Consider the following 24,658-nt stretch of genomic DNA (forward strand, 5'->3'; position numbering starts at 1 on the left):
GTTTGCAGATCCAGGATGCTAGAAACCACGTTAACCAAGCAATTTACCTGCTCACAAACCGAGATGTAAACTACCAGTTCAAAACAGGCTCTGAGGTCCTCAAGGTGAGCAGAACGCTCTCTGGGAGGTGGGGTAAGAGGATAGACTCCAATTCCACATTTCTCCCCTCTTTTTAATGCAGCTGCTCGGTGTCGGGTTTTTTTGTACTGAGTTGAAATCTCTGCAGAGACTGGTCACACAAGGAGTCTTTGGTAGTGCAGGGACTCAAACCCAGGTCCCTGGCTACCGTCCGAGCCACTGGACAAGTTGACTGTAACTTCTCACCACATCAAGTGTGAGAAAGAAAAGCCTGTTCCGTTTTTACTTGGGCAAAGGCAATCAAACAGGAAAAGATCAGCAAATAAGACCACCCCCCTTTTTCTTCCCCCTGGGAAGAAGATGAGTCATAGTTCAGAGTGCCTTAACGTTCTAGTAGTCATGAGCTCTGTAAAAAGAAAAGGAGGACTTGTAGCACCTTAGAGACTAACTAATTTATTTGAGCATAAGCTTTCGTGAGCTACAGCTCACTCCGAAAGCTTATGCTCAAATAAATTAGTTAGTCTCTAAGGTGCCACAAGTACTCCTTTTCTTTTTGCGAATACAGACTAACACGGCTGCTGCTCTGAAACATGAGCTCTGTAGCAGATGAACACAGCTCCCCCAGAATTCTGGGTTGGGCATTCTTCCCAAAATAGGGACTATATCTGAGGAAATTCTCCTTCAAGATGCAGTATTCCTGCCAGGTGAAAAAGCCACTACTGTCACAGACTTATAGGAAAGAGCTTGCTCATTTACGGCCCCAGTCCACAAATACTCAAGAGTGTGCATAACTTCATTCACGTGAGTAGTTTCATTGACATTCATGTGATGACTCACATGACTAAAGTTCTGCACATGCAAGATTGGAGCCCATCAGAGCAATTAGGCAACATTTTTATCTTCTTTTGTATGTAAAGCTTCTAGAAGAGCTTTCAGTGTCTTTAGATCCCTCTATGACTGTCAGCACTTAAAATCTTTAAATTGTTTTCTCTGCTGTTTCTTACATAAGGCACAATGGGCTTTTTTTTTTTTTTAGCTGGAGTTGGAGGTGACTTACCCTGAAGAGGGGTAAAGTGGGGTGAAGGAATGTGGGCTGACACTTCTGAAAACATTCTTGTGCTTTTTATGTAAGGCTGCATGACAGTGGTACATTTTCGCCAGCCAAATTACACTTATAAACAGCAATTTTCTTTCCCAGTTTAAGTCTGAATTCCTGCTCCTCTTTTCTTATAGCAATACAGTCTCTCTCCCTGCCCAGCTTGTGCAGGTTCATTTTGTTTCTAACCCTGTTGCCAAGTAGGGTGTAAATTTAGAGTGAAGATTTCACAGTGGGATCATGTAGGTCGGGGGGTGGGGAGGGAGACAACCTGGGAGGGAGGTGACTCGGATGCAAATACCTTCTGCTGTTTAGAAGAATTTGCAGAGCAAATCATGCTTGGTCTCATTGTAAAGATGCCAGGAGAGGTCTGTAGCATGAGTGACTTTCTTTAAAGCAAGCTACTTGGTTAGAATTCAGAGTAACAGAATATCCAGGAGCTCCAAGCTCTTCCAGTGGCAGATCCCGTAGAAAAGCAGAAGCTCTTATATGAAACATCAGCACTTTCTGATCTGGAACCTTCTCCCAGTGACAGTAAGTCATTGACAGAGCATTAGAGTGATGCCAATTAGGCTGTTGTGGTTTTGTTGGGAACATCAGCAGGGATATGCAGTTGACAGAACATGCCTGCCCATGAGTAACCTGAAGAGGGCTTTGCTCTCTAGGGGTCTGAGCGAGAGCTGCTTGCTTCTGTTTGAGCCTCGGGTGGGAGCATGTGTGTAGAGTTGACGCCATGTCTTGATGCAGTTTCCCCTGTAACAACTCATGCGTGTTACGCAGGCTCTTCAGCTCGCCCTCCAAAGCTGCATCATGGCCTTCAGACAGGAATATGTGTTTTCTTTCCTAGCTGATGGATGCGGTGATGTTACAGCTGACACGAGCTCGGAACCGGCTCACTACTCCAGCCTCCTTGACCCTACCAGAAATTGCCTCCAGTGGCCTTACGGTAACCTTATATCAGTCTTGGTCTATACTGCCCGCTCCCTCTCTCTACCCACTAGTGAGGGCTATCATGCCCCTCCATGATGGGGACATGGTTTGCTGTTTCTAATCTATCCTTGTCGGACACAGTATAAGAGAATCTCCTTTTTAGTCTTGTATAACTTCCATTGTCTGGAAGCAGATGTAGACCCTGTGCTCAGTATTGGTGGTTGGTCTACCTTTCTCTGCTCAGACCTGGGCTTAAAGAGCCCTCAGCCAGGAGAAAGAGTTTTGGCTTTGTCAACTGGGCTTCTCCAGAGCAAAACTCTAAAGAGGGACTAACTATGGAGTCTAACCCTTGTCTCTTCTGTTCCCTTACACAGTGTTGGTGCAAGAGCTGTCTAGGGGTCAGGTGCAACAAGAGAAATAGCCATCATGTATGGTCACGTCCCTATTCCAGTCTCCCTGTAAAACATAGCTTTTCTCCTTTACCTAAAGCTCTTAACGTCTCTCTGTCTCTCTCTTCCATTTAAAAAAAAAAAAAAGAGAGAGACTCTACGGTAGTATTCCCCTAGCTATAGAAACAGAGGGTCCTGTCACTGATGCAGAAATCATTTCCATTTTCTCACAGAAAATGTTCACCCCCGCTCTGCCCTCGGACATCCTTGTGAATTTCTACATCAACCTAAATAAGCTGTGTTTGACTGTCTACCAGCTCCATGCACTGCAGCCCAATTCCACCAAGGTAGTCTCCTTTATTCACCTTTCCCAGTCAGGGGAGATATGGGCTAAAAAGACGAGTTCTCAGTTCCTTGGATGATGCTGACACCTCATGATGTGATGTGGTGAGATTTCCAGAGCATGGGATGAGTGTGTTTAGTGTTAGGTACCTGGAATTAGGTCAGGATGCAACCAGAACACCTGGTCTTCCTGGAAATGCAAACCTAGGTTTGGGAATAATGATTTAGCAAAGATGGAGCTATTTGAGTGAGCCCCAGAGGGAGTCATCAATAAATTTACCCGCATGATATTTTATTTTAAAAAATATATTTGGGTCAATTCCTTTATAGTGTTAAAGGGACACAGTCAAGTTAATGAATATTTTTCTAATAAAAATCCCTTATCTGTGTTACAAATACATCTTAGATTATTTAAACCAAAGGAATTGTAAAGAGTTAATTTCATTTTAGTTGCTTGGTCACTTGGATTTCTCAGCTTGGACAGTGGAAATCAGGCTAGTCAGTTTCATTTGGTTTATAAGTAGTTTCTAGTGAGTTTCACTCTGAGGTTCTCCCTGGTGCTGTGTTTTTGGATGCAAACCCTGCATAGCAATGGATTCTTTTCTGGGACTATTACTCTGGATCTTCTGTGTGAGCTGATTTAGGTAAACTGAAACTGGGCCAGACTGGACCCAACAAACTTAGAGAATTCATGTCCTCGTAAGGGGCAGGGAGAGACCAGATGCTAGAGGCTCTTTTGGCTCTGCCTTTTGTTTACTCTTAACTTCTTTGCATGCACCTGCCCATGTTTCTTGATATCAAACCACTGTCTCCCTGTATACAGCAGTAAACATGAGTCTCAGCTACACTTTGTCAGAACATCCTGACAAATCTTTGATTGTATTTTTTTTCCTTATGTCAGATTTTAAGTGACTTAATTTCTCTCTTGCATCCGTTGTGTAGAACTTCAGACCTACTGGAGGGTCCATTCTGCATAACCCTGGAGCCATGTTGTAAGTACTGTCTTCTGAAGGGTTGTATAGCGTGTGTAGGAGAGGGTGATGTCCGACACTGACTCATGACAAGAACATAGTCATTGGCATTAGCCCTGTTTATGAATAGCTTTGAACTTTTGGCCAAGGAGGGCATCTGTTAGGCCAGGTCTACACTACCGTCTTACGTTGGTATAACAAGGTCACTCAGGGGGTAGCCAGCCTCTCGGGGAGGTGGAGTAGCTTCGCCAATGGGAGAAGCTCTCCTGTTGGTATAGGTAATATTTTCACTAAGGCCATGTCTACACTAGCACTTACGTCAGCAAAATGTTTGTTGCTAAGGGGGATGAAAAAACATCCCCCTGAGCGACATAAATTTTACCAGCATAAGTGCTCGTGTGCATAGGGCTATGTCGGCAAAAGATGCTCTCTTGCCGACATAGCTACTGCCGCTCGTTGAGTTGGTTTTATTATGTCGACAGGAGAGCTCTCACCCTTCGGCCTAACTTGGCTACACGAGCACTCTTCTAGCGGCACAGCTGGGCTGCTGTAAGCGTGTAAGTGCAGACATGACCTAAGGCAGCGCTGTAAGTGTAGACAAGCCCTTAGGTAGGGCAGCTCCAGTGAGCCAGAGCTGGGGCTGTACCTGCTGAGTACTGGTGCAATAGCAAGATCCCTTCAATGACTCCTTCCCTGGCCCAGACAAACATGGCTGTTCAAAATACAGTCCTCACTGAGAGAGGAAGGGGCTGGCAGGGAGCTCAGGCCCTGCACAAAAGAGAACATTAACCTCCCACCACTACAGTCAGTGTTTCATTCCCTGTGCTGCTGCCCCTGCATGTTCCCTGGTTAGCCAAGGCTTGACTCTGCACCTTATTTAAGCGGGGCCGAAGCAGTTTCATATTCAGCATGTCTGGCAGGTGTCTCGTGTAGCCATGTGCTTCTGACAGAAATCCTTGTGGTTTCTTTCATAAGGGGGGAGAGGGAGGGGAAGAGTTCTAAGTGATTCATACTGATTCTCTGCACCTGGTGGGGGCAGTGGTGTAACTGAAACTAAGTGGTGGTGCAGTGAGCTAGATGCATCAGCCTCTCCATTTACAAACCTGGGTTCCACTTAATTTGACTACAGGTAAAACGGAGTTAAATGTCTACTGGACGTGGCTGCCTACAGTGGATAGGTTTCCCAGTCTGTCATCTCTATTGCTTAATCTAGGACTGGACTGTTGGGGGAAGGTGCTTTGGCAGAACAGTGGAGGGGAAGCTGTGTAGCATTTGTCTGCTAACTAGCACACTAAGCCTCACTCTCATGAGCACTACATGCACCTATAATTTACAGTCCAACCCTGACTTAGCTAGTGTGGCCCCTGGATTTATCAGAGTCCATGGAGCCCTGTCTGTGAGCAGCTGTGGTGTGTTCTCTTTGCAGTGAGTGTGGCAGCCAAAGATATGAAGTCAGCCACGTCCATAAAGTGGAGTGTGTGGTACCTTGGCTAAATGACGCCCTTGTCTTCTTCACGGTCTCTCTGCAGCTCTGCCAGCAGCTGAAGGACAAGGTAGGGACGTGGGCAGGAGTTCTGTTAGTAGCGGGCTCCCTTTGCTTTTAAAGGGTTTCAAACCTGTTCAAATTAGTTACCTAGGTGCTCTCGTGAGCTGGAATGGTTTTGACCATGAGTGCTTGGCACAGAGATCAGTATGCAGTACGAGATAATTTGTTCTGTGTATTGATGGCACAGGATGTTCAGGGAAATAATGAAAAATTGTTGCTATGGAGCTGACGAATGGTAGGTGCTACGCAGCAGGAGGCTAGTTAAAATTCCAAATAACTGGGTGAGATTTAGTAACAGGGTGTTGTTAGCAGCTGCAGAGAGAGCCCCTTAGAATCCAGCAGCCTGGTCACTTTGGAGGTGGTTTGCAAGGTTAGAAGTGTCACTTGCACCTGTAGAGAACCGGATGAGGTAATTAGCTCACCAGCTGAATGCCAGGGAGAAGGCAAACAGTACGAAATGCTGGGCTGGGGATGGGGGCTCCCTTTAACTGCTGATATGTTTATGTTGTACTTGGAGCACAAGGGAAAAAACAATAATAAAGACACTTGGCGAAGGTACCCCGGTGTGGAGTGTATGTGCTGTGTAGCTCATCAAGAGGGCTTAACAGTCAGGGTTTCCAGGAGCAGAAGGGGGAACTCGTTCACAAGGTCATATGAGGGACTAGTCATGCTGTTTCAGAAATATGTATTCCTGGGCTAAGGACCGTGGCCATACATTGAGAAACTGAGATGAGGGGCCAGAGGTTCAGAGCTGCTGGAGAGGCAGTGTGGTCAGACAAGGACTCGGGAGGATCTGAGACCTGTTCCTAGCTCTTCCACTTATCTGGTGCGTGACCTTAGGCGATGGGGATAATATTTTCCCTCCTTTGCAGGGTGCGTTGAGCTCCTTGGTTGAGAAGTGCCATGTAAGAGCTCGGTGGTCTGGTGTGTATCTGCTGTACATTATATGAAGCCTGTGGCAGTGACACTCTCTGTGTAAAACACCTATGCACAACTATGGCTCCATAGACAAATGGAACAAATAATAATTGGCCCATTGTAACGGCTCTTGAACTTGGAACCAGGAACCACTCCTTATATAACCAGGGCTAGAACACTCTGGCAGGATCCGTGTAAACCTGTCAAGAACCAGTAGACTGTTGGTAGCACTGGTTCTGGATCACTGCTGAGGCATACGCCTGTGGTCCCTAGGATTCAAGCGTGGCCCGTTGCTCCTGGCTTGGGCTGTGTACGCTCTGGGGGAGGTATGAAGGGAATGTCACTCTCCAGAAATCCCACTGGCTGAAAGGAGCTCTGCCCAGCCCCCTTGAGCTGGGAGCAGCCATTGTTCTGAGTTAAAGGGAAGGATGTGAAAGAAAATAGAGGGGGCTCCTGGGATTTGGAAGGGGTCTGGCCAGAGAGAGATCGGAGAATTACTGACTCCAAGTGAGGGCCCAGATCTAAGACAATCATGGACTCCTTCCAGCTTCTCTCATCCCCAGAGCTGCTTCCAGTTCTGGCCTGTGAGGTGGGGTTGGGGAGGAAGCTGTCCCTTTAACAGAAAGAAGCAGCTTTAACGTGAGACTGTTATTTAACAAGGATCTAGGGAACCCAGGGGCCTACCTGTTTTATCCCTTGTTTTCCAGATCTCTGTGTTTTCCAGCTACTGGAACTACAGGCCATACTAATCCTTCCACAAGAGTTTGACCCTACACGACCCCGACCACTACTGCCCTGCCCCTCTTAGGAGGAAACCCCTGTGTACCAACCTGAGAGGAGTGCCATGTCGCACTGGCCTGTGTCCTGCCATACACCAGGGTCAGTGCTTTCCAGAGACATTACCTGTAGGAGCTGCTTGTGCTTCAGACCTCAGGGTTCAACACATGGCAGCACTGAGCAGGGCCCCTCGCAGTGCTGTGATGTGGACCGTGAGCTTGCTCATGTCTGCGTAGTCACATGTGGAATGTTACTTATTTGCACCTTGCAAGCCCATAATGAGTTATGTGGACCATGTCCGAGGGGTTGGGGTGAGGGGAAGACCATGAGCCAGTAAAGCTAATCTAATTTGCACATACCATCGGGATTGCTGGACCACGAACAGAGCTGGGGAGAGACCGAGACAGACAAACACTAACTGGGGCAGGCTGAGTGCTTGTTAATGTGCAGCACATCATGGATCAAGAGGATGCTGTTTCATGCAGTGACCTAGGATGGTCCATCAGGGTTTTTGAATGGCCCCAAGACTCATTCCTTCCTGTCCCAAACCCTCCCCAGCATCTATCCAGATGTTTCTTCTCATTCATTTTGAGATGTTCTTATTTGCAGCTGTTACTTCCTTCTCCCTGGCACCAATGTGACTGTGTGTTACTCCTTGTTTCTGAGCCCCAGGTGAGCCAGTCATTTCTGTCTGTTAGAATGTAGCTTCTGTTTGCCATTTGCACATAAACCTCTCTCTCCCTAGCACAGGAATGAGCGGAGCCTCTGTCCGCCATCTGTGCCAGGCCTTCTGTTGTACAGTCTCTATGATCTACCACAGGGTGACACTAAACACAGATCTGCAGACAAGACTATGTTGTTCCTGTGGAAGGATGGTGGTTGTTAGCTGCCTAACCTATTGATGCTACAGTATATGAATCACCCCCATAACCAGTCAATATTTGTGAAATAAAGTTCCTCAGACCAAGCGCTGTGCTGCGTGGCTGTTACAGGCATTGTTCAATGCTAGGACATGCTGAGAATTATTAGTGGTCACAAGTGATTTACTACCTCTGTAAGCCAGGATATCTCCTGGAGGTGCTTAGTGTGACTCAGCTAGAATAGCCTGGCTTACTGCTCAGCAGGGTAGGGTGGAGGGAGGATGGCTGCAAAATAACAGCTAAAGGGAGGCTTGGGCAGAGCAGAGCGGGATATATGGGGTACAGTGCAGTATGAAATGAGCAGAAATTGAGGTGGGGATAGACTCAGGCAGGTGCTAGAAGATCACGATGAGGAAGGTAACCCTAGACCATGGCAAGAGTCTGGAAATAGTTGTAAGTCAAGTGCTGTAGGGCAGGGGCACTCAACCTCTTTCCCCCCAGGACCCAAAAGCTACCCAGTGCCACTCCGTAACCTAACCGCCTTGGACCATCATAAAGAGTTGGGGCCAGGGCAAAAATGCAGAGCTAGTTTTGGATGCTGTGAGTGGATTATACTGGGGCTAAGGGGTTGGTGCTGGGTGCGAGGTTGTGGTGGTGAGAATGGCTTCTCCTTTCCCCAGTGCTCAGCTTCAGTAGGCCCCTTCCCCAAGTTAAAGCGGCACTCCCTCTCCATATGCACTCACTGAGGGTTCCTCCCAGGTGGTCCAGCCTTAAGTCAGAGTCAGGATGCAGGAGTTTTCCTTCATCTTATGTGCTAAGAATGGCTATGTAGCCTCTGTGCTTCCTTTCTCCCGCAACATCACACGCTCCAGGGTTAAAGGTCTCTGGAATTGTTGCCAGCCTGAAATCCCCTGACACAATCCACATACGGTGGGGACTCTTAGCAGTGATTCTTCTCAGGGAAACTGAAAACTGGCATCTAGGGTCTTCTGTTCTTGGGAGGGAGAAGCTGAAGTGTCTGTTTGCTGCTCTCAGCCACTGCTGCTCTGTCTGCACTGGACTGGGAGCTCTGCAGATATCTCAATGGGATGCAGAGGCCTTCCATGCCATCCTCTCGTGAGGTTCCCCAAAACCAAAAGGGGGATAGTAACAGCAGCAGCCCCATAATTGCCCAGCCTCCTTGTTTGAGGAATCAAAGGCTAGCTCTGTGCTTCCTCCACATCTAATGCATATATGCCTCAGGAGTGGTGAGGGATAGACAGTTGCTTTCGCCTTTGCTTGCAATGAGTGTCATAGAATATCAGGGTTGGAAGGGACCTCAGGAGGTCATCTAGTCCAACCCGCTGCTCAAAGCAGGACCAATCCCCAGTTTTTGCCCCAGATCCCTAAATGGCCCCCTCAAAGATTGAACTCACAACCCTGGGTTTAGCAGGCCAATGCTCAAACCACTGAGCTATCCCTCCCCCCAGGAGGTTGGATAAATAAATACTGTCGTGTTGGGTAAATAAATACTGGTTTATTAGTGGGTGGTGAAAGCTGGAGGCCTTCATGCTTTAGACTGTGTGTGGGTGGAGGGGGAATGGTTCAGCAAAGATTTGCTAAGCATCCACGCTGCCATAGAAGTGACAATACAATAGCAAACGCATTACCTGCTCCCATCAATAAACTTTATGGCCAGCAGTGCTCTTGACTCTGGGTATGCGATACCAGAGCCCTGCTCCACGCGTCTGTTACCAGCCTGCTGAGAATTAGACTATGCACATGCATCAGTTCTCACGTCTCCAAGGACAGTAAAGGATGTGTATAGTTAATGAAGTTTCTTCTCCATCTTTGGATGATCCCTGATCTTTAACGCTGTGTGGGTGAGTGACTCCCCTTTAGAGTCAAGCTAATGCGTATAATCTAAGAGCGATTGCCAAGCGCTGTCAAACCCAGCTGTGGGCTGCCAGCTTCTCAGGGAAGTTTTGCCTGTAGCATGCAACCAAGGATGTGTTATTTCCTGTGGGTGGAAATAGCCTCCTTTAGTTCTAGAGACATGGGCTAAGGGAAATAGCCATCCTGCCATTCCCTACTGACCAGACACGTATGTTAGGAAGACCTTTATGGAGAGCGGTAACAGGAGCTGTAGGCTGGCTCCTGGACTAGGGTGGTCTGTAATGTGGCTGGATCTGTAGCACTGTCTAAATCAGAGGTGGGCAAACTGCGGCCTGCTGGCCACATCCAGCCTGCGGGACAGTCCTGCCCAGCCCTTGAGCTCCCAGCCAGGGAGGCTAGCCCCCAGACCCTCCCCCGCAGTCATGCCACCATCCGGGCAGCACTCTGGGCAGTGCAGCTGCCAGACATGCTGCTCTGAGCGGAATAGTAGGCGGGCTGGGGGCGGGGGTTGGATAAGGGGCAGGAGGTCCCAGGGGGCAGTCGGGACAGGGAGCAGTTCGGGGGAGGGGGTCTGGATAGGTGTGGGAGTCCCGGGGGGGCTGTCAGGGGGCAGGGGTGTGGATAGGGATTGGGACAGGGAGCATGGGGGATTGGATAGGGAGTGGGGTCCCGGGAGGGCGGTCAGGGGACAAGCGGGGGGGGGGGGGGGGTTGGATGGGTGGGGCAGTCGGGGTGGGAAGTGGGAGGGGGCGGATAGGGGGCAGGGGCCAGGCTGTTTGGGGCGGAACAGCCTTCCCTACCCGGCCCTCCATACAGTTTTGCAACCCTGATGTGGCCCTCAGGCCAAAATGTTTGTCCACCCCTGGTCTAAATGGAGAGTACTGCATAACGTGAGACACTTCCTACTAAGCCCTTGATGGCCTCCAAAATCTTCTTTGGTTTGAGAGAGAGACGATAAATGTCTCACCAGCTGTCCACAGTGAGGATAAATAGACCCAATCTCCTAGCTCCTCATCTTCAGTTTAAGCTGGAAGTGCAGATAAAAGCATTCTGCGTGCCTGCTCAAAGCCGTTCACTTGTACACATGCACTAATATGTATAAACCCGCAGCAGTGGGAAATGCTGGAACCTTTCTGGCTGCTAGATCTCTGCCGGGCTGTAGGAAAGCATCCCCTTCTTTGCTGCCCCAAGTGCAAGGAGAACAGGTGTTCTGACTGGATGAATGCCTAGTGCTACGGAACTTTGACTGTCTTACTTTTGAATTTCCTTTCAGGCAGAGCATGTGATTAAAGAACCCAGTTCCGTGATTAGCATTAAATGTAAGTTGCCCTCTCCTATCTGTGTTTGCTCCTGTTGATTACCAGGCCCTGCAGGAGGTTGTCTGTGTCACATGTAAAACATCTTCCATCAGTGCTCCCACCCAGCAAGCTCATTCTTTCCCTTAGTAGGGCAGCTCCAGTTCTTCCTCATTGTGTGTGCAGGGAGGGGTCTCTGAACCACAGTGGGCTGCAGTTCTGCTTCACTGCTCCTAGATAGTTCACAATATAGTCCTAGCAGCTGGGTCCTTGCTGCATGGAAACTGGCAAGGTTACAGTCTCCATGGGCACTGAGCACTAGAACCCAGCCTGCTACCTTTCTAATTGACCTTGGGAAGGCTGCTGGTGGGGGAAGTCAGCAGCCTTAACTGGTGGGGAAAGTTAAGGAGGAAGTTCTCAGCAGTGGCATTCTAGCTGGCACTAGAATCATGCACCAGTGACACAGTTGGGCTAGCAGGAGGGCCTAGAGCAGCGCTGTGAATTGGTCTTAGAATGATGATCACCAAGCAGAGGAATGTAAAGCAGTGACAGGTGTTTATTTGATGCATGCTGTGTGCATCTCAGAGTCAGCAGTTAGTCAAGCATTACCCATAGAACAGGGACAGGCTGCCAGCCAAATGAATACCCCAGGGCCCATGCTATGTGTATACATATGTACCTGCTCACATACAGTATCCAAGAGGTTTAATGTACAAAAACGCCTGGCTAGCTGATCTCCATCATGTGCTTTTTATTTATAATCATGAGTCTCTCTTCCTGGATTCAGAGATGAAATTAGAAAGTTTTATGAACATACAAGTCAGTGGGAAACCCCAAAGGACGTTGTTTGGAATGTTAATTGAACTGACCCCAACACTCTCCCTTCAGGTTCCCTGAGCCACTAGCCCTGTGAACCCTATGAGCATAGAATAAACGGAGAGCTGGGTGGGAGAAGACAGTCACAAGCCCTGGAGCAGCTGACCAGCAGGAAGGGTGTGACACTCCCTCTGCTTGACTCTAATTAGCGCACAAAGCACAGGGTTATAATGTACCAGTCAGTGGCCAGGGAGTGGAGCCACTCAGCCAGAAGAGCTGCTGAAATCGATAAATGTTCCAACCAAAGGGACGCCTGTATTTCCAGCGTGCCCTGCTGCTAGCTGGGTCTGAGAGCAAACCTGCTGGGCAGAAGGGGGGTCTGCTCCAGCTGCCACTGAAGTCAGTGGTCTCACTGACCACAGGATCGAGCCCACAAAGAGAAGAGGCCTTTCTTCTGTGTGTGTCGCTCACCTCTGAGCCAAAGTGAGTACGAAAGGGGCTGGGGAAGATGAAGCCATGTACCTTGTGGGCCTTCACTTTTAGACACACTCCCTAGGCAGAGTGTAATACTACTGCAATGCAGAGATTATGCCATATGGAATAAGGCTCTGCAGGAGTGTGCAGAGGCCAATGGGTGCGTACATACAGACTGTACTGTGATGAAGGAGAACATGTCCAGACTGAATAGAAGCACAGGTCCCTTTGAAGTCCCATGTGCTCTCTGAACACTTCTTATTTAGAGGGCTTCAAGGAGGAGTCAGAAGAGCAAGGCTGTCTGTGACTCTGGCTTCCCTTTGCAGTGCCAGGCAAGCTCCTGTCTAAACTTAGTCCAGTGGGTAAGTGAGACCTGTTCCTGAATGCCATGCTCAGGATGTTCCTGAGCACCAGAGAGGGGTGGGAGTGGCAGAGGCCAGGCACTTTGTTCAGAGCTGGAGTGCTCAGGCCCCCTCACTTTCCATGGCTTCCAAGCCACTGCCCGAGTTACTCTCTTATTTGCCTTGGCCTGCTGTGGGGAGTCAGTGTCTCAGACAGCAGAGAGGCTGACTTAACCCAGCCCTGAGGTACTCTTCCCAGAGGGAGACAGTGATGAGTTCTAACCCTTCCCCTAGCTGCTGAACAAAGTGGTGTCTCAGGGAGCTGGACAGGGTCATTGGCTAATGGGTTGTGCTTGCTGGCTCCGTAGGACTCAGCAGAAGGCTACTGACCGTGCATTACATCCACTGAGTTCTGTGTAAAACCAGCTACGCAGGAAAGAAATGACTCTTTGGGCTTTCTTGAGCCCCCTGATCTAGAGCCCAGTGCCCCTGGCTGAGGCCTGGCCTCGCCGTTACAGACACAGACACCGGGCTCTCCGAGCATCAGGCCTGCACCAGCACTACCCTAGTTCAGTGGTTCTGCAGAGCTCTGTCTTCCTTCTCCTGAATCAATGGAGACAGCAGCGTGTCAGTACACAAGACGTGCTTCCTCCCCGAGCCTGTTCTCCTTCAGCTGGTTCTATGGACGGTTCTCTTGCCTATCAGGGACTGTGCAGGTAGCAATTTAACTCCTTGGCTGCTGCCAAAAGGACCCAAGAGCCTGTGTGAATGGGGGCTCTATAGGAAAGTGCTGCTAAGACATTCGCCTCCTCTGTGTTCAGCTAAGCCAGGATGGGCTTTCTGGGGAGCTGTTCCTTCCCATATGGTCAGTTCTGGTCTGGGGCATGTTCCTTTCCAGACTCTGGAAGTGTCAGATGATGGGTGCCAGCAAGGGATGTTTTCAGGCACCTGGAAGAGTCCCTGGAGGCACTGTTTTAATTAGTGACTACACACACAGGAGCTGCCTTTCAGGACTGGCCCAAAGGCCTATCTAGTTGCAATCCCTGATGCCAGTAGTGACCTTGGAAGGTATAAACTCCCTGTTATGTACAGTACTCTACCACAAGGAGGTAGACTTCCTCCGCTGACCCTAGGCTGATGAGCAACTTCTGCCCTGTAGCTTGAGGACCAGTGGCTCTAATTGTACAATGTGAGATTGCTGTAGATGCTATCCTTATTCAGCATCGTAGGAGTTCCTTTTAATCTTTATCCTTTGTGCACAGAGAAGGAAGAACAAGTGCTGGAGCCAGTGCAGTGCAGTGCTGTGAGGCCAGGGCCCCACCAGGCCAGCACTCAATATTAACACAAACAGTCCGATCTGCAGTTGATTGCTGTGTAGCGGAAAGAAGCAAGCAAAGAAGAGTCTTTTTCCCATTGGTGCCAGAATCTGTCTGTCCAAGGGAGGAGGCGGGGCTATGGCTCCATGGCCTTGTTATCAATGCCCACTTTCTTTCTGGGGACCTAATTGTGGTTTAAAAAAAAAAAAGTGAAAAGGAAGAACATGTCTACGTTCTAGTTACCACGTGATGGGAGCAGGGTTCGTCTCCCAGCCTCTGCCCACGCTACAGTTTGAATCCAGTTTAGCTTGGTTGGGCCTAGAAACTATGATCAGGGACAGGGATTTCTTGTCTGAGAACCATTTGATGGGAGGTGGTGTCTGTTCAGTCCTTTATGGCCCCCCATCACCATATTGCGTCTGCACATCTCCTAGTCCTTAATGCATTACAGCTCCCCTGCAGGGTTGGGAAGTATCTCCATTTTGCAGGTGGGGAACTGAGGCACACAGCAACTAAGCGACTTGTCCAGAAATGGAACTTGCATCCCAGATCAACTCCTTAAACATAAGGCCACCCACCCTTCTGTCCACACAGCACTGTGAAAAGCGCAGGTCATGGAAAGAAATTCCTTCCCACCCCAGTCAGAGAAAGCTGCAGGAACCACCCCAGCAACTGCCGTGGTTAGACAGCTTTCCCCCAGCCAAAAGGTGAAGAACCCCCAGGTGCCCCTTTACCACCCAAGTCCACCACGTAGCACAGATGGGACAGGGCCAGGTGACATGCCGAGGCTGTAGCGTGACTCAGTCCTGTCTGTGCCTCAAGACTGAGCTGTGCTTTAACCTTGGGGGGGCCTGCTCCTCCCCAGCCTGGCTGGGGTTTGCTGGGGGGAAGGCTAATTGAATATGCAACATTTCCAATCCAGGAGAGCCGAGCCCTGCCTCTCTGCCATAAGCAGTGGGACAGCTGGCTGCCTGAGTCCAGTGCCAGAACGCCAGGCACAGGAGCGGACTCCGCGAGAGACAAACTTTTTATTTTTTTATTTTACCTTCTTGTGTGATCCCCGGGAGTCACAGTCGCAGCAGCAGCAGCAATGGATCAGAGCCAGGAGAACCATCAACAGCACAGTACCTGGGGGAGAATCAAGCAATCATGTCCACTTAAGGTCCCTTCCCATGCTGTTAGCACATCTGTCAGGGCACCAGCAGTGACTGCACCTTCTAGATAGTCAATCGGACCTGTGTCTCATAGCCTCTCTCCAAGCCTCTGGCAGGATCAAATGTACGTGCCCATTTCAGGTGCCTTTCTGGGACTGGTGCAATACTCTGAGCAGCAGCACGAATGCCTCCTCCTTACCGTGTCACCTCACTGACCCTTGCATGCTCCCTAGTGCTGCTGAGTCACCCAGCTGGCAGCATGCCCTGTGCACAGCAGCGGCTGAATTGTGAGCCCTAAGCATAGTTAAAGCCACTGCGCATTGCTAGAGACAGGAGATGTGGAATCCTTGGACTCTAGATCACTAACCAAGGCAGTCGTCATCTCCAGGGTTCCTCAACCCCCCGCAGTAAGTGATGGAGGACCAGGAAAACAGCCATTGGCAGAGAGGGCCAGGTGTGAATCCAACATCTCCGGGAGCCAGGTACAGCCTGGCCTACACACACAGCTACACCAGTTTAGTTAAGCTCCTGTGTGGACACTCTTATTGGGGTTCAAGAGATGGCTTGTTTCGGTTTACCTTAAACCAGTTCCTAACTGATGTAAACCTGGTTTAAACCAGATTAAGAGTGTCCATCCGGCCTTTTACACCTCTTTAATTAAACCAGTTTAAACTGGCACCTAAAAGTTGAAACTGCTGATATAAACAAGTGCTGTGAGGTTAGGCCCTCAGGCCATAATTCCCACCCATTCCTCCCAGAGCAGACCTTTGGGGAGCCCTTTGCAAACCCATGATCTGCTCTGGTGCTGGCTGAATGCAGCTCCCTGCATACCTCTCTCTCACCTCTCCCCCAGGTTTGTGTCGACCTGTTTCAGAGTTTTGATCACTGAGACCCCAGGTCTTGATTGTGTTTGCCTGGGTTCCACGTCCTTCAAACTCATTCATCTGTCCATCTGCACAATGCACAGCCTGCATGATTGAAGGTGTGGGTGCACGGCATGCACTGGGTTCCCCGGCTCTGCTAATGACATCTGTCATGGCTTTCAGGTGAATCTCATGGGCCATATTTCCAAGCATTATTCCTCAGAGGGGAACAGCATAAGGAAATGATGCCTGGAGATTTAACTCATTCTTAATAACAGCACTGTCCCTCTGTGAGCCCTGCCCCACAGCCTTGTCCTCTGTGTTACCATGCTAGCAACAGCCATAAGCAGGATAATCCCTAGCACGGTTTCTCTGGCCATACTCACAGGCCTTTTAGTTTTGCTGAGAATCATGCAATAAACCATCCCTGTGATAGCTTCACACCATGGCGCTATGAGGTGGGGGAGGGGGAATTTCTGTCTACACTGGACAGAGAAAAAACCAGGAGGAGTAAGTTTAAACACAGCTGTGGCCAGCCAAGTGATGAGCTGGAGCATCTCCCTCCTGTCACTCCTCCCCTTTCTAGCCCTGAATGGTTCGTCAGCACCTAGGAGTAACGCAGGTGTCAGCAGAGGGTACGTACTTGTACGCATTGCTATACAGTCACACACGTGCTGAGGCTTTGGCATCATGTTGGTCCTCTCGGGGCTAAAATACAGCTTGGACTTGGGATCAACACTTGTTCTAACTGCGTTCCTCAATGATGCTACGCAGATGGACTTGCCTGAACTGTAGTCTGCTGGCTGCTATCTTGGCCAACATACCAGGGACTGAACTGGAGACCTGCAGCACTAAACGTACAAGCTGCTGCACCTTGAGTTAAAGGTTCCTAACTGTGCTGTAACAGACTCACTTCCTCTGCTGACTGGGGACCTGTGACAAACACTCACCGGGGGTTACAGCAGCACAGTTTGGCCAGTGTTTTAAAAACTGGTTCCCTTCTATCTACTCCCCAGCACAGACCATGTTTTAAATCAGTCTGGTGGCTGGATCTCCAGACACAGCGCTTCCTTTGGTGGAGGTAGGAACTTTTTAATGTCATAGGCAGATGACGACCCAAGGGCTGGAAGCTAAAGTGAGACAAATTCAGACTAGAAATAAGGTGCAGATTTTTAACCGTAAGGGTGATGAGCCACTGGGCCAACTTACTTAGGGATGTGGTGGATTCTCCATCATGTAAGTCTTTAAATGAACAGTGCAGGTCTTTCTAACAGATCTCCCTAGCTCAAACAGAAGTAGAGGTCTCTGGCTGTGATCTATAGGAGATCAAATTGGATGATCTGATGGTTCCCTCTGACTTTCAAGTGGATGGATTGTCTTACTGTTTGTACAGGGGTAGCACCTACGGGCCCCTAGTCCAGTTGGGCTAGAAGCTGCACACATTACAGACCATCTTTGCCCCCAAAGACTTTGGAATTTGCTGGAGGCGCCCACTGCAGTAGCCAGATGCTTGTGCCCAGCATCTCTAGACGAGTTTAGAACAGCCCTACAGACCCTGCACAGATAAGCATTGGATGGTGTGGCTGGGTTTGCAGCACACCCACATGTATCTCATCTGCCCTGTCTGGGAATAGAGAGCAGCCCCAGGCCGTGGGCTGCTAATCCTATGCCCGTTGCTTGGCCCCACACTTACCAATGAAGATGAAGAAGATGGCGAAGGCAGCAATGTCCCAGTCTGACTGGAACATCTGTTTGGTTGCGAGTCTGCTCAGGACGTCATTGATCTGGTTGCTGAACTCCTCTCCCAAGTTTTGCCTTTCAGATCCCATTTTTGGTTTCTTTCAGAGTTTCCCCTGTGGTCTGATCGACAAAGGGAGAGAGGGTGGATTGATGCCACTAATAACCTTTTCACCCCAACTGAATGGCCTCCCCGTCCCCAGATGCTGGAATATCATTGAGAGACACGATCACCTTGTCCCTAGCTCTGGCTGCACTGGGCTTTACCCATATTGGCTGCTGGTTCCCTTTGATACAGAGGGCCATAGGTGCTGCATACAAGATGACTGCCGCAGTTCGGGTTTGCTTCCCCATCCCACAGGCCACTGATCCTACTGCTCCAGGGCGGGAAGGGGCTAGTGTGTTCTGCTTGTGGAGTTCCAGCCCCTGGAGTGGGGAGGGGGGACTAACCAGGGTGAAGTGGTGCTGGGTGGGCACAGAGGGTTAACAAGTAACAGATCACAGCAGGAGCTGTGGAATGTCTGAGGCCTTGGCCACACAAGGAAGTTGCACCATAACCTGCCTAGAAGCAGACTGTCATGCTGGTGTGACACCCCTCCCCACAGAAGACACTCCTGTTGCAGTTTAACAATATCTAGCCATCCCTTTATCATATGTGGGTTAGAATGTCCCAGGAGGAGTCAGGAGAGCTGGGTTCTAGTCCCAGCTCTGCTATGAACTTACTGTGTGACCTTACACAAGTCACTTGTCTTTTTGTGCCTCGGTTTCCCCATCTGTAAACCAGCTTGCTCTGAAAGACACTCAGATGCCGCAGTGACAGACATGTTCTAAGAACCTGCACAGAACAGCCTGTAGAAACCTCAGCACTGTTTACCAAATGCCTGCTGGTTCCCTCCAGCCAGCCAGAGCTGGGAGCACAACACAACATTTCAAACAATGCCAGTCAGGCCAGTTAAAGATGCAGGAGCAGCTCTGTGAAAGCAAACAAACTCTTCTAACTTCGCAAGGCCTGAGTAAAGCTGAGCCCAGCCGGAGCTCACAGGATAGTGGCTCCTTTGGCGGTGCGTAGGCTAAGGAGCCTGGAAGGAATTTCTCACACACACTCCATTATAATGTTTGCAGCAGCATGGGAGCAGTGTGCTAGAGACCCAGGCAGCCTGCAGCATGAGAAACAAAGATGCAGTCATTCATATTTCCCAATCTGAACCAAAAAGCTGGCTATTTTGCATCCTGGAAGCTGCCCCATTGCTAAACGGAAATACTATTGATTCCACAGCGCTGGGCTGATCCGCTGCAGTACCTGTGTTCTCACTCTAAGGGGGTGTGGAAGTGTGAGGGATAGAAACAAGGAATCCTTCTCTGCTCTGCCAATGTCATGCAGGGAAAGCCATGTGGTGCAGTTTGGGAAACCTGCCCGGATTTCTTAGGGATATGCCCAGCGAGTCTCAAACAAGCCCCTGTAGTTCCCAAGGCTGCAGCCTGACACCAGAGCTGCATTCTCTCTAGTGGGAGGCATGACCTGCTAGAAACACTCAAACCAAATAGCAAACCACCCTTTGTGGGCCAGGCCAGTCCCTGTTCCGTTTAGTTACTGACCTACAATGTACTGCGGGGAAAGAAACCATTTTCACACTGATTCCAACTCGTGAAAGTCTGCTGCTCTGTCCTTTATCAGGGATCTGTCCTGAGCCAGAGGGGGAATCCAGAGATAACAACGCTTAAAGGGGTATGGTGCCCGCTGGAAACTATCCATAGTAGAGGGGAAGTCTGGAGAGCCGAAGAACAGCGCTGGGCTAGTGATTAAATACTGAACTGAGGCTCTGCCACAGCCTCCCTGTGTGACCTTGGGCAAGTCCTAGATCGGTCTGTGCCTTAGTTTTCCCACTTGTAAAAAGAGGTCAATGCTGACCTACCGCCCACGGATGATTCGAGGTGTTCAGATACTAGGGTGATGTGGGTGTGTATATAGATACGTGCAAATACGTAGTTACTGTGAATGTTTCCTCTCTTACGTTGGTTGGTCAGACACTGTGTTAAAGCCATGCGCTTTAAGTGCATGGACGTGGCTGAGGAAAATGGCAGCTCTCCCATCCCAGGGCAATGCCTTAAGGTAGCAGAATGTAATGACGGGAGTAGGAGGGTTAGTTCCTAGTTTGCCTATGGCAGCAAAGCCCGTGCAGCCTGGCTCTCTGCTTCCAGTTCAGACTGAACCCCCTGCTGAATGTAGGGACAGGACCTGACTGCGGACTTTCCTCCAAACCAGCAGCAGTGGCCAATTTCCCACAGCTCCTGGGAGCTGCTGGCCAGGGGCTCTCCACGCCTAGCCCTTTCTCTTGCAAAGCTAATCTCGATTGAAAACAGGCTCACAGGTTTTGGCACCCCTCGTCCAGGCTTGTCATGTTGATTAATTGGAGAGGGCAGAGGTACTAATCTAGGATTCCATAGCGTGCCTCAATCCACAGCAGAGCACCACCTATAACGGAGGGAGGGTGCCACAAAGACTTCCCAGGATAGTCAGCATCACTCAGTGGGGGAATATGGCCGCCATCAGGATCACTGTTATTTCTGCCCTTTGTATCTCTTCCTTTCCCCTTTCTCTCCCTCTCCCCCTGCCCTGTCTTTGTGTCTGTCCCCCTCTGCACTCCTCTTCTAGCCATAACATCCAATTCCCCCTGAGCTCCCCTCCCACTCCTTCCCCTTTTCCAGCTGCTACAATGATCAGCAGTGAATTAGCAAATGTTGACATGTAAAGTGTCGTCATTACGCTCTAGAGCAAACGCCATACATGCTGATGACAAAAACACACTCCTGCTGTAGGTGAAACTGAGACATTGCTTCAGGCTGCTTGCAGACTCAGGAAGACAGCACTGCATCAGTTCACTGCTGCCTCATTGTCTGCACGGTGAATGTTACAACCAGGGGGGCTAGAATATTTTTTATACATCTATAAATGGGCGCTGAATCTGGACTATGCCCTGCTGCCCCATGAACATGTCGGAGAGGCCAGCTCTGGCCTGTGTGTTTGAAGTCACTGCCCTAGTCACTTTCAGATGGTAATGAGTGCTAAGAGGCACCAGAAATAAACCTAGCACAAAGTGCATTCCAGATCACGTGCAGCTGCTGAAAGCCAGAGGCCCTACATGTCGGTGACAAATACATACGTCTGTGCCAAGTGAAACTGCTTCTGGCATTGCCCAGCTGCTGTGAGGCTCAAAGTACAAGCAGAGTGTGGTTCTATCCTCCCTGCTGAAAGCTTGCAGGGTAGCACTTGCTTCCCCTTCTAGCATGGTTGCATGGTGCTGCCGTGAGAGAGAGCCAGAGCTCCACTCCAGAGGAGGCTGCATTTCAGCACAGGGGAAGTGAATGCTCTTTCTGTATGCTGATGAGCCTGGGGGAGCTGCACGAGCCCTCTGTTAGGAAGCCCAGCCTTTGGTTCCATGAAAGATAATCTCAGCTTGCAGGTACAAATAATTCAGTCTCTAACCCTTTTTCCTTGGAAAGATCCTTGAAAACATGGCTGACTGCGATGGCAGAAAGGAAACAGTCGCTGGGTTCTGCTTCCGCAGCCAGCAGCTGAGCAGAGAGGAGTGGGGGAATCTAAAGATCCCCCATATACGCACACAGTTTGGGGTGGTCCCCGCCCCGAACCATTTCACCGGCCCTCCCCTCAGCCCAGCCCTGTCTGCAGCAGGGGGTGGAGGGCAGCAATCAGGTTTGCAGGCAGGGGGTAGTTGGTTCTCAGGCCCAGCCAAAGACCCCCGGCCAGCCCTGCTTAGCAGCATTTCCAGCAGTTTTCCCCCCAGCTCCCAGCGCTTGGACCATGAGACAGCTGTTTCGTGCTGCTGGGAGGGAGGGGGGAGGAGAGGGAATGCGGCACACTCAGGGGAGGAAGTGGGGCTGGGGCCGGGATTTGGGGAAGGGGTCCAATGAGGCAGGGAGGGGGTGGAATTGGGGTGGGGACTTTGGGGAAGGGGTTGGAATAGGGGCAGGGAAGGGGTGGAGTTGGGGTGGGGGGGTGTGCAAGCAAATACCCACCCCCCCCTTGGAGTGTCCTTTTTTTTGAATGTTCAAATATGGTAACGCTACTCCTGACCCAAAGGCCTATGGCAGCAGAAGCTCCTTGGAACAGTGAGATCCTGCCCGGGGTTCCTAATTCCCCAGGGACAGAGCACCGTACAGCTATGGAGCACCCCGCAATCCCACCACGCTCTGAGGCCCTGGCTACTGCAACCCCCCTGGCACTTCCTCCCCTCTGGGCCCTGCAGTGGCTCCCACCCTGGAAGAGGTTCCCTCATTTCCTTTTCTTTGCAGCGTCAGGATTTCCCTTTAGCAGCCCCAGCCCTCTCAGCGGCCGCCCTCAGACCAGTCTTCACCCTATCCCTGGGCTCACCTCCGCGGCCTCTTGGCTGGCCCTGGCCCTTAATTCCTGAGGATCTGTAACCCCAGAGCTGCCTGCAGCAGCTGGCTCCTGGTGAGCAGAGAGCTCCCAGAATGAGGAAGTAACTTCAGTTCCCCAAACTCGCCTCTGAGACAGACCCAGAACTGTAGCCCTAGCTGAGCAGCATGACCCCCCAGGGGCCAATACCTCCCCACCCCCCCGAAGGGGCAGCTTCCTGAAAGGAGTGTTTACCTTGGGACCCTTTCGGAGTGCTTCTTCCAGCCGATCTCCCCTCTGCAGTAAGCTGCGCTCCCTGGCCTCCACTTCCTGGTTCCTTCTGGTGCCTGCTGCACAAGGATGTTGATTGGCATCCACCTGAGTCCAAGGAGCGGCAGACACACCTCCAGTGTCCTCCCCGTTTGGGGAAGGAAAGGCTTGCGGGGGAGGGGATAGCGTAGGCTGCTTGTTTTGCTTTGTCCTGGCAGCATCCACCTGCTGAGGGCTGCTGTTGGCAGAGCTCTCATGGAGATCCCGTTGGCCCGGGGCTTCAGAAACCCTTATGCCATGGTGCTGGGAGCAGTGGCTTGTGGGTTGTTTGAAAACACCAGGCTCTGTTCTGTCAGACTGGGGCAGTACCGGACATATAGCTTCCCATCCGTTGTAGATTGCCCTGGTTCAGCTGAGCTAAAGTCCTCGTGTGACCAACCGTTACAGCCGATGCTTGTAGGGTGCATGTGACAGCTGGTGTCTGAGGACAAAAGGTGATGTATGGGCACTGCAGGCTCACAGAGCTCCAATCAATGGCTTCTCGCATTAGTGTCCCATGGCCCCAGCCAGGCAAAGGGGGGAAGATTTCCTGAGATTGTTCCACTGCTGAAGCAGCGTTGCAGAAGTGGGACGTTGTGGCCCAGGGTTAACGAGGCTGCAGGATGGAGGCCTCCCACAGCTAGGCTGGCTCACAGAAAACTCATAACGCCACTTATTTCTCAGTCATTCTCTTCCCTTGCCCTGGAGCACAGCACCCAGCCCAGGACATCTGAAATGCTGCTCGCAGAGCGTGCTGTAGGCACCAAGCCCACCACAGGGGTGAAGGTGAGAGGCCAGCGACAGAGAGCCCTGAGAGACACCAACAGAGAGGAACCTGGGAGAGGAGAAGAGACAAAAGGAGAGGCTAGAAGAGAAGCCAGGAAGGAAGAGGCAACAAAACTAAAGGGAGAGAACAATCAACAGGCTGCAGAGCGAGCGAGGGAGATGTGGACAGAGTCTGGGCCCCAGGCCCCACCCTGAAGAGGTCGCTGTGGACCTTGGGGAGCAGTCTGAGTGGGGTGGAGAGAGCGGAAGCCAGACTGGAGGGTCTCAGAGGGACGTATCACCAGCATCAAGGTCACTTAAGAAGCCCATTAAAGGGAAGGAAAACAGCTTGCGTGGGAGCTGCACCTTGGCTCTCCTCTTACTAGACAGGAAGGAAAGGGAGCCACAGAGCTGACCCCTCTCGTCATCCTGGGCACAGGAGGAAGGAAGCAGTGCTGCAAAGCCAGGATGGAGCAATGACAGGCTCTTACACATCCCCTGCCCCCCTTAACACAAACTGCCCCACTGACCATCTCTCTGCCCCTCCCCCTGGGTGCTCCTGATGCCCTGACTCGCAGGCTCCCTGGAGGCCTGCACAGGTCGTGGTTCCCCAAGAGAACAGCTGATGAGACTGGAGATGCGCTGGAGCCGAGTGGACCTGGCCCACAGTCAAATAGATGCTGGGCAGGCCGAGGCAGCTGATGGGTGTGGGCTGAGCTTTGGGGATGCGGCAGAGAGCTAATCAAACGAGGCACATGGAAGCGCAGGGCGTCCATCACTCCAGGCAACCAGGCTGCTTCTTCAGGGTTTATGGGTTTAGCAGCATAACTTCCAGCCAGAAGGGGTTGTCCTGAGTCTCCAGCGGACTCAGCTGAATAACGAAAACACAGATTAACCCAGAGATGCAACTAAACAGTTGGTTTCTCCGTGCTGCTGCTTGCAGGGGCGTGTTATTTGTGGGTGGCCAGGTGGCCACGAGGCAGTTGAGAAAATGTTTCTGAATTGCCTACATTTCACTGCGTTTTAAAATTCTTCCAGGAAAAAAAAATCATCCCAGAAATATGTTGCTCTATTTGTCACCTAAAGTAGGGTGCTGGGTGGGCCAGTGGTTAGGTCATAGGAAACCAATGGTCAATTCCTGCTTTGCCACAGACTCTGAAACAGGGTGACCTTGGCCAAGTCCCTCAGTTGCTCTGTACCTCAGTTTCCCCCTCTGTACAATGGGGATAACAGCAGTGTCCTACCTCACAGTGGTGGTGTGAGGATAAATACATTAAAAATCATGACTGATGCTATGGTGATGGCCAGATCCGTACAAGAAGCAGAGCCCCTCACATATGTTAATGAGTTGATTCTCAAATCCTTGTGAGGGAGCTTCCTGTTAACCCCTCCCTCTTTTGCAAAAACTGAGGCACAGCGCAGGTAAGGGAG

General features: G+C 50.6%; 2 protein-coding genes across 11 annotated transcripts in view; one reads left to right on the top strand and one right to left on the bottom strand.

The window, feature by feature from the left end:
* Positions 1-24,658, top strand: part of ROGDI (rogdi atypical leucine zipper) — a 51,986-nt gene that overhangs the window by 18,268 nt on the left and 9,060 nt on the right. The window contains exons 6-12 of one of the 10 annotated variants that reach the window (XR_012161165.1): positions 9-104; positions 2,022-2,120; positions 2,727-2,840; positions 3,778-3,827; positions 5,233-5,359; positions 6,978-7,149; positions 11,056-11,101. Coding sequence is in view for 8 of the 10 variants with exons in the window: in XM_073362582.1 (XP_073218683.1) it covers positions 9-104; positions 2,022-2,120; positions 2,727-2,840; positions 3,778-3,827; positions 5,233-5,359; positions 6,978-7,019 (528 nt within the window). In the remaining 2 variants the exon portion in view is untranslated. Of the gene's footprint in view, positions 1-8; positions 105-2,021; positions 2,121-2,726; positions 2,841-3,777; positions 3,828-5,232; positions 5,360-6,977; positions 8,632-11,055; positions 11,102-13,970; positions 21,612-24,658 lie in introns of those variants that run through there. The other 9 variants (XR_012161164.2, XM_073362585.2, XM_073362586.2 and 6 more) reach the window with 9 other exon arrangements.
* On the bottom strand, positions 11,616-22,665 carry SMIM22 (small integral membrane protein 22). Its single transcript, XM_073362593.2, has 4 exons — positions 22,409-22,665; positions 17,735-17,901; positions 15,070-15,152; positions 11,616-14,208 (listed from the first exon to the last, which is right to left on the bottom strand). Exons 2-4 carry the CDS (start codon positions 17,868-17,870, stop codon positions 14,161-14,163), a joined length of 267 nt encoding a protein of 88 aa, XP_073218694.1. The 5' UTR covers positions 17,871-17,901; positions 22,409-22,665; the 3' UTR covers positions 11,616-14,160.

Source organism: Lepidochelys kempii, chromosome 10, assembly GCF_965140285.1.
Source record: "Lepidochelys kempii isolate rLepKem1 chromosome 10, rLepKem1.hap1, whole genome shotgun sequence".
In the NCBI taxonomy this organism is placed as follows: Eukaryota; Metazoa; Chordata; order Testudines; family Cheloniidae; genus Lepidochelys; species Lepidochelys kempii.

What these genes read in the sequence shown, in the direction of transcription:
- SMIM22 (XM_073362593.2), bottom strand. Translation starts at nt 17,870, where the DNA reads ATGGGATCTGAAAGGCAAAACTTGGGAGAGGAGTTCAGCAACCAGATC. An exon ending in CATCTTCTTCATCTTCATTG is followed by an intron (nt 15,153 to 17,734) that starts GTAAGTGTGGGG and finishes ATTCTCCCCCAG; the next exon opens with GTACTGTGCTGTTGATGGTT. An exon ending in CCCGGGGATCACACAAGAAG is followed by an intron (nt 14,209 to 15,069) that starts GTAAAATAAAAA and finishes AACCACAATTAG; the next exon opens with GTCCCCAGAAAGAAAGTGGG.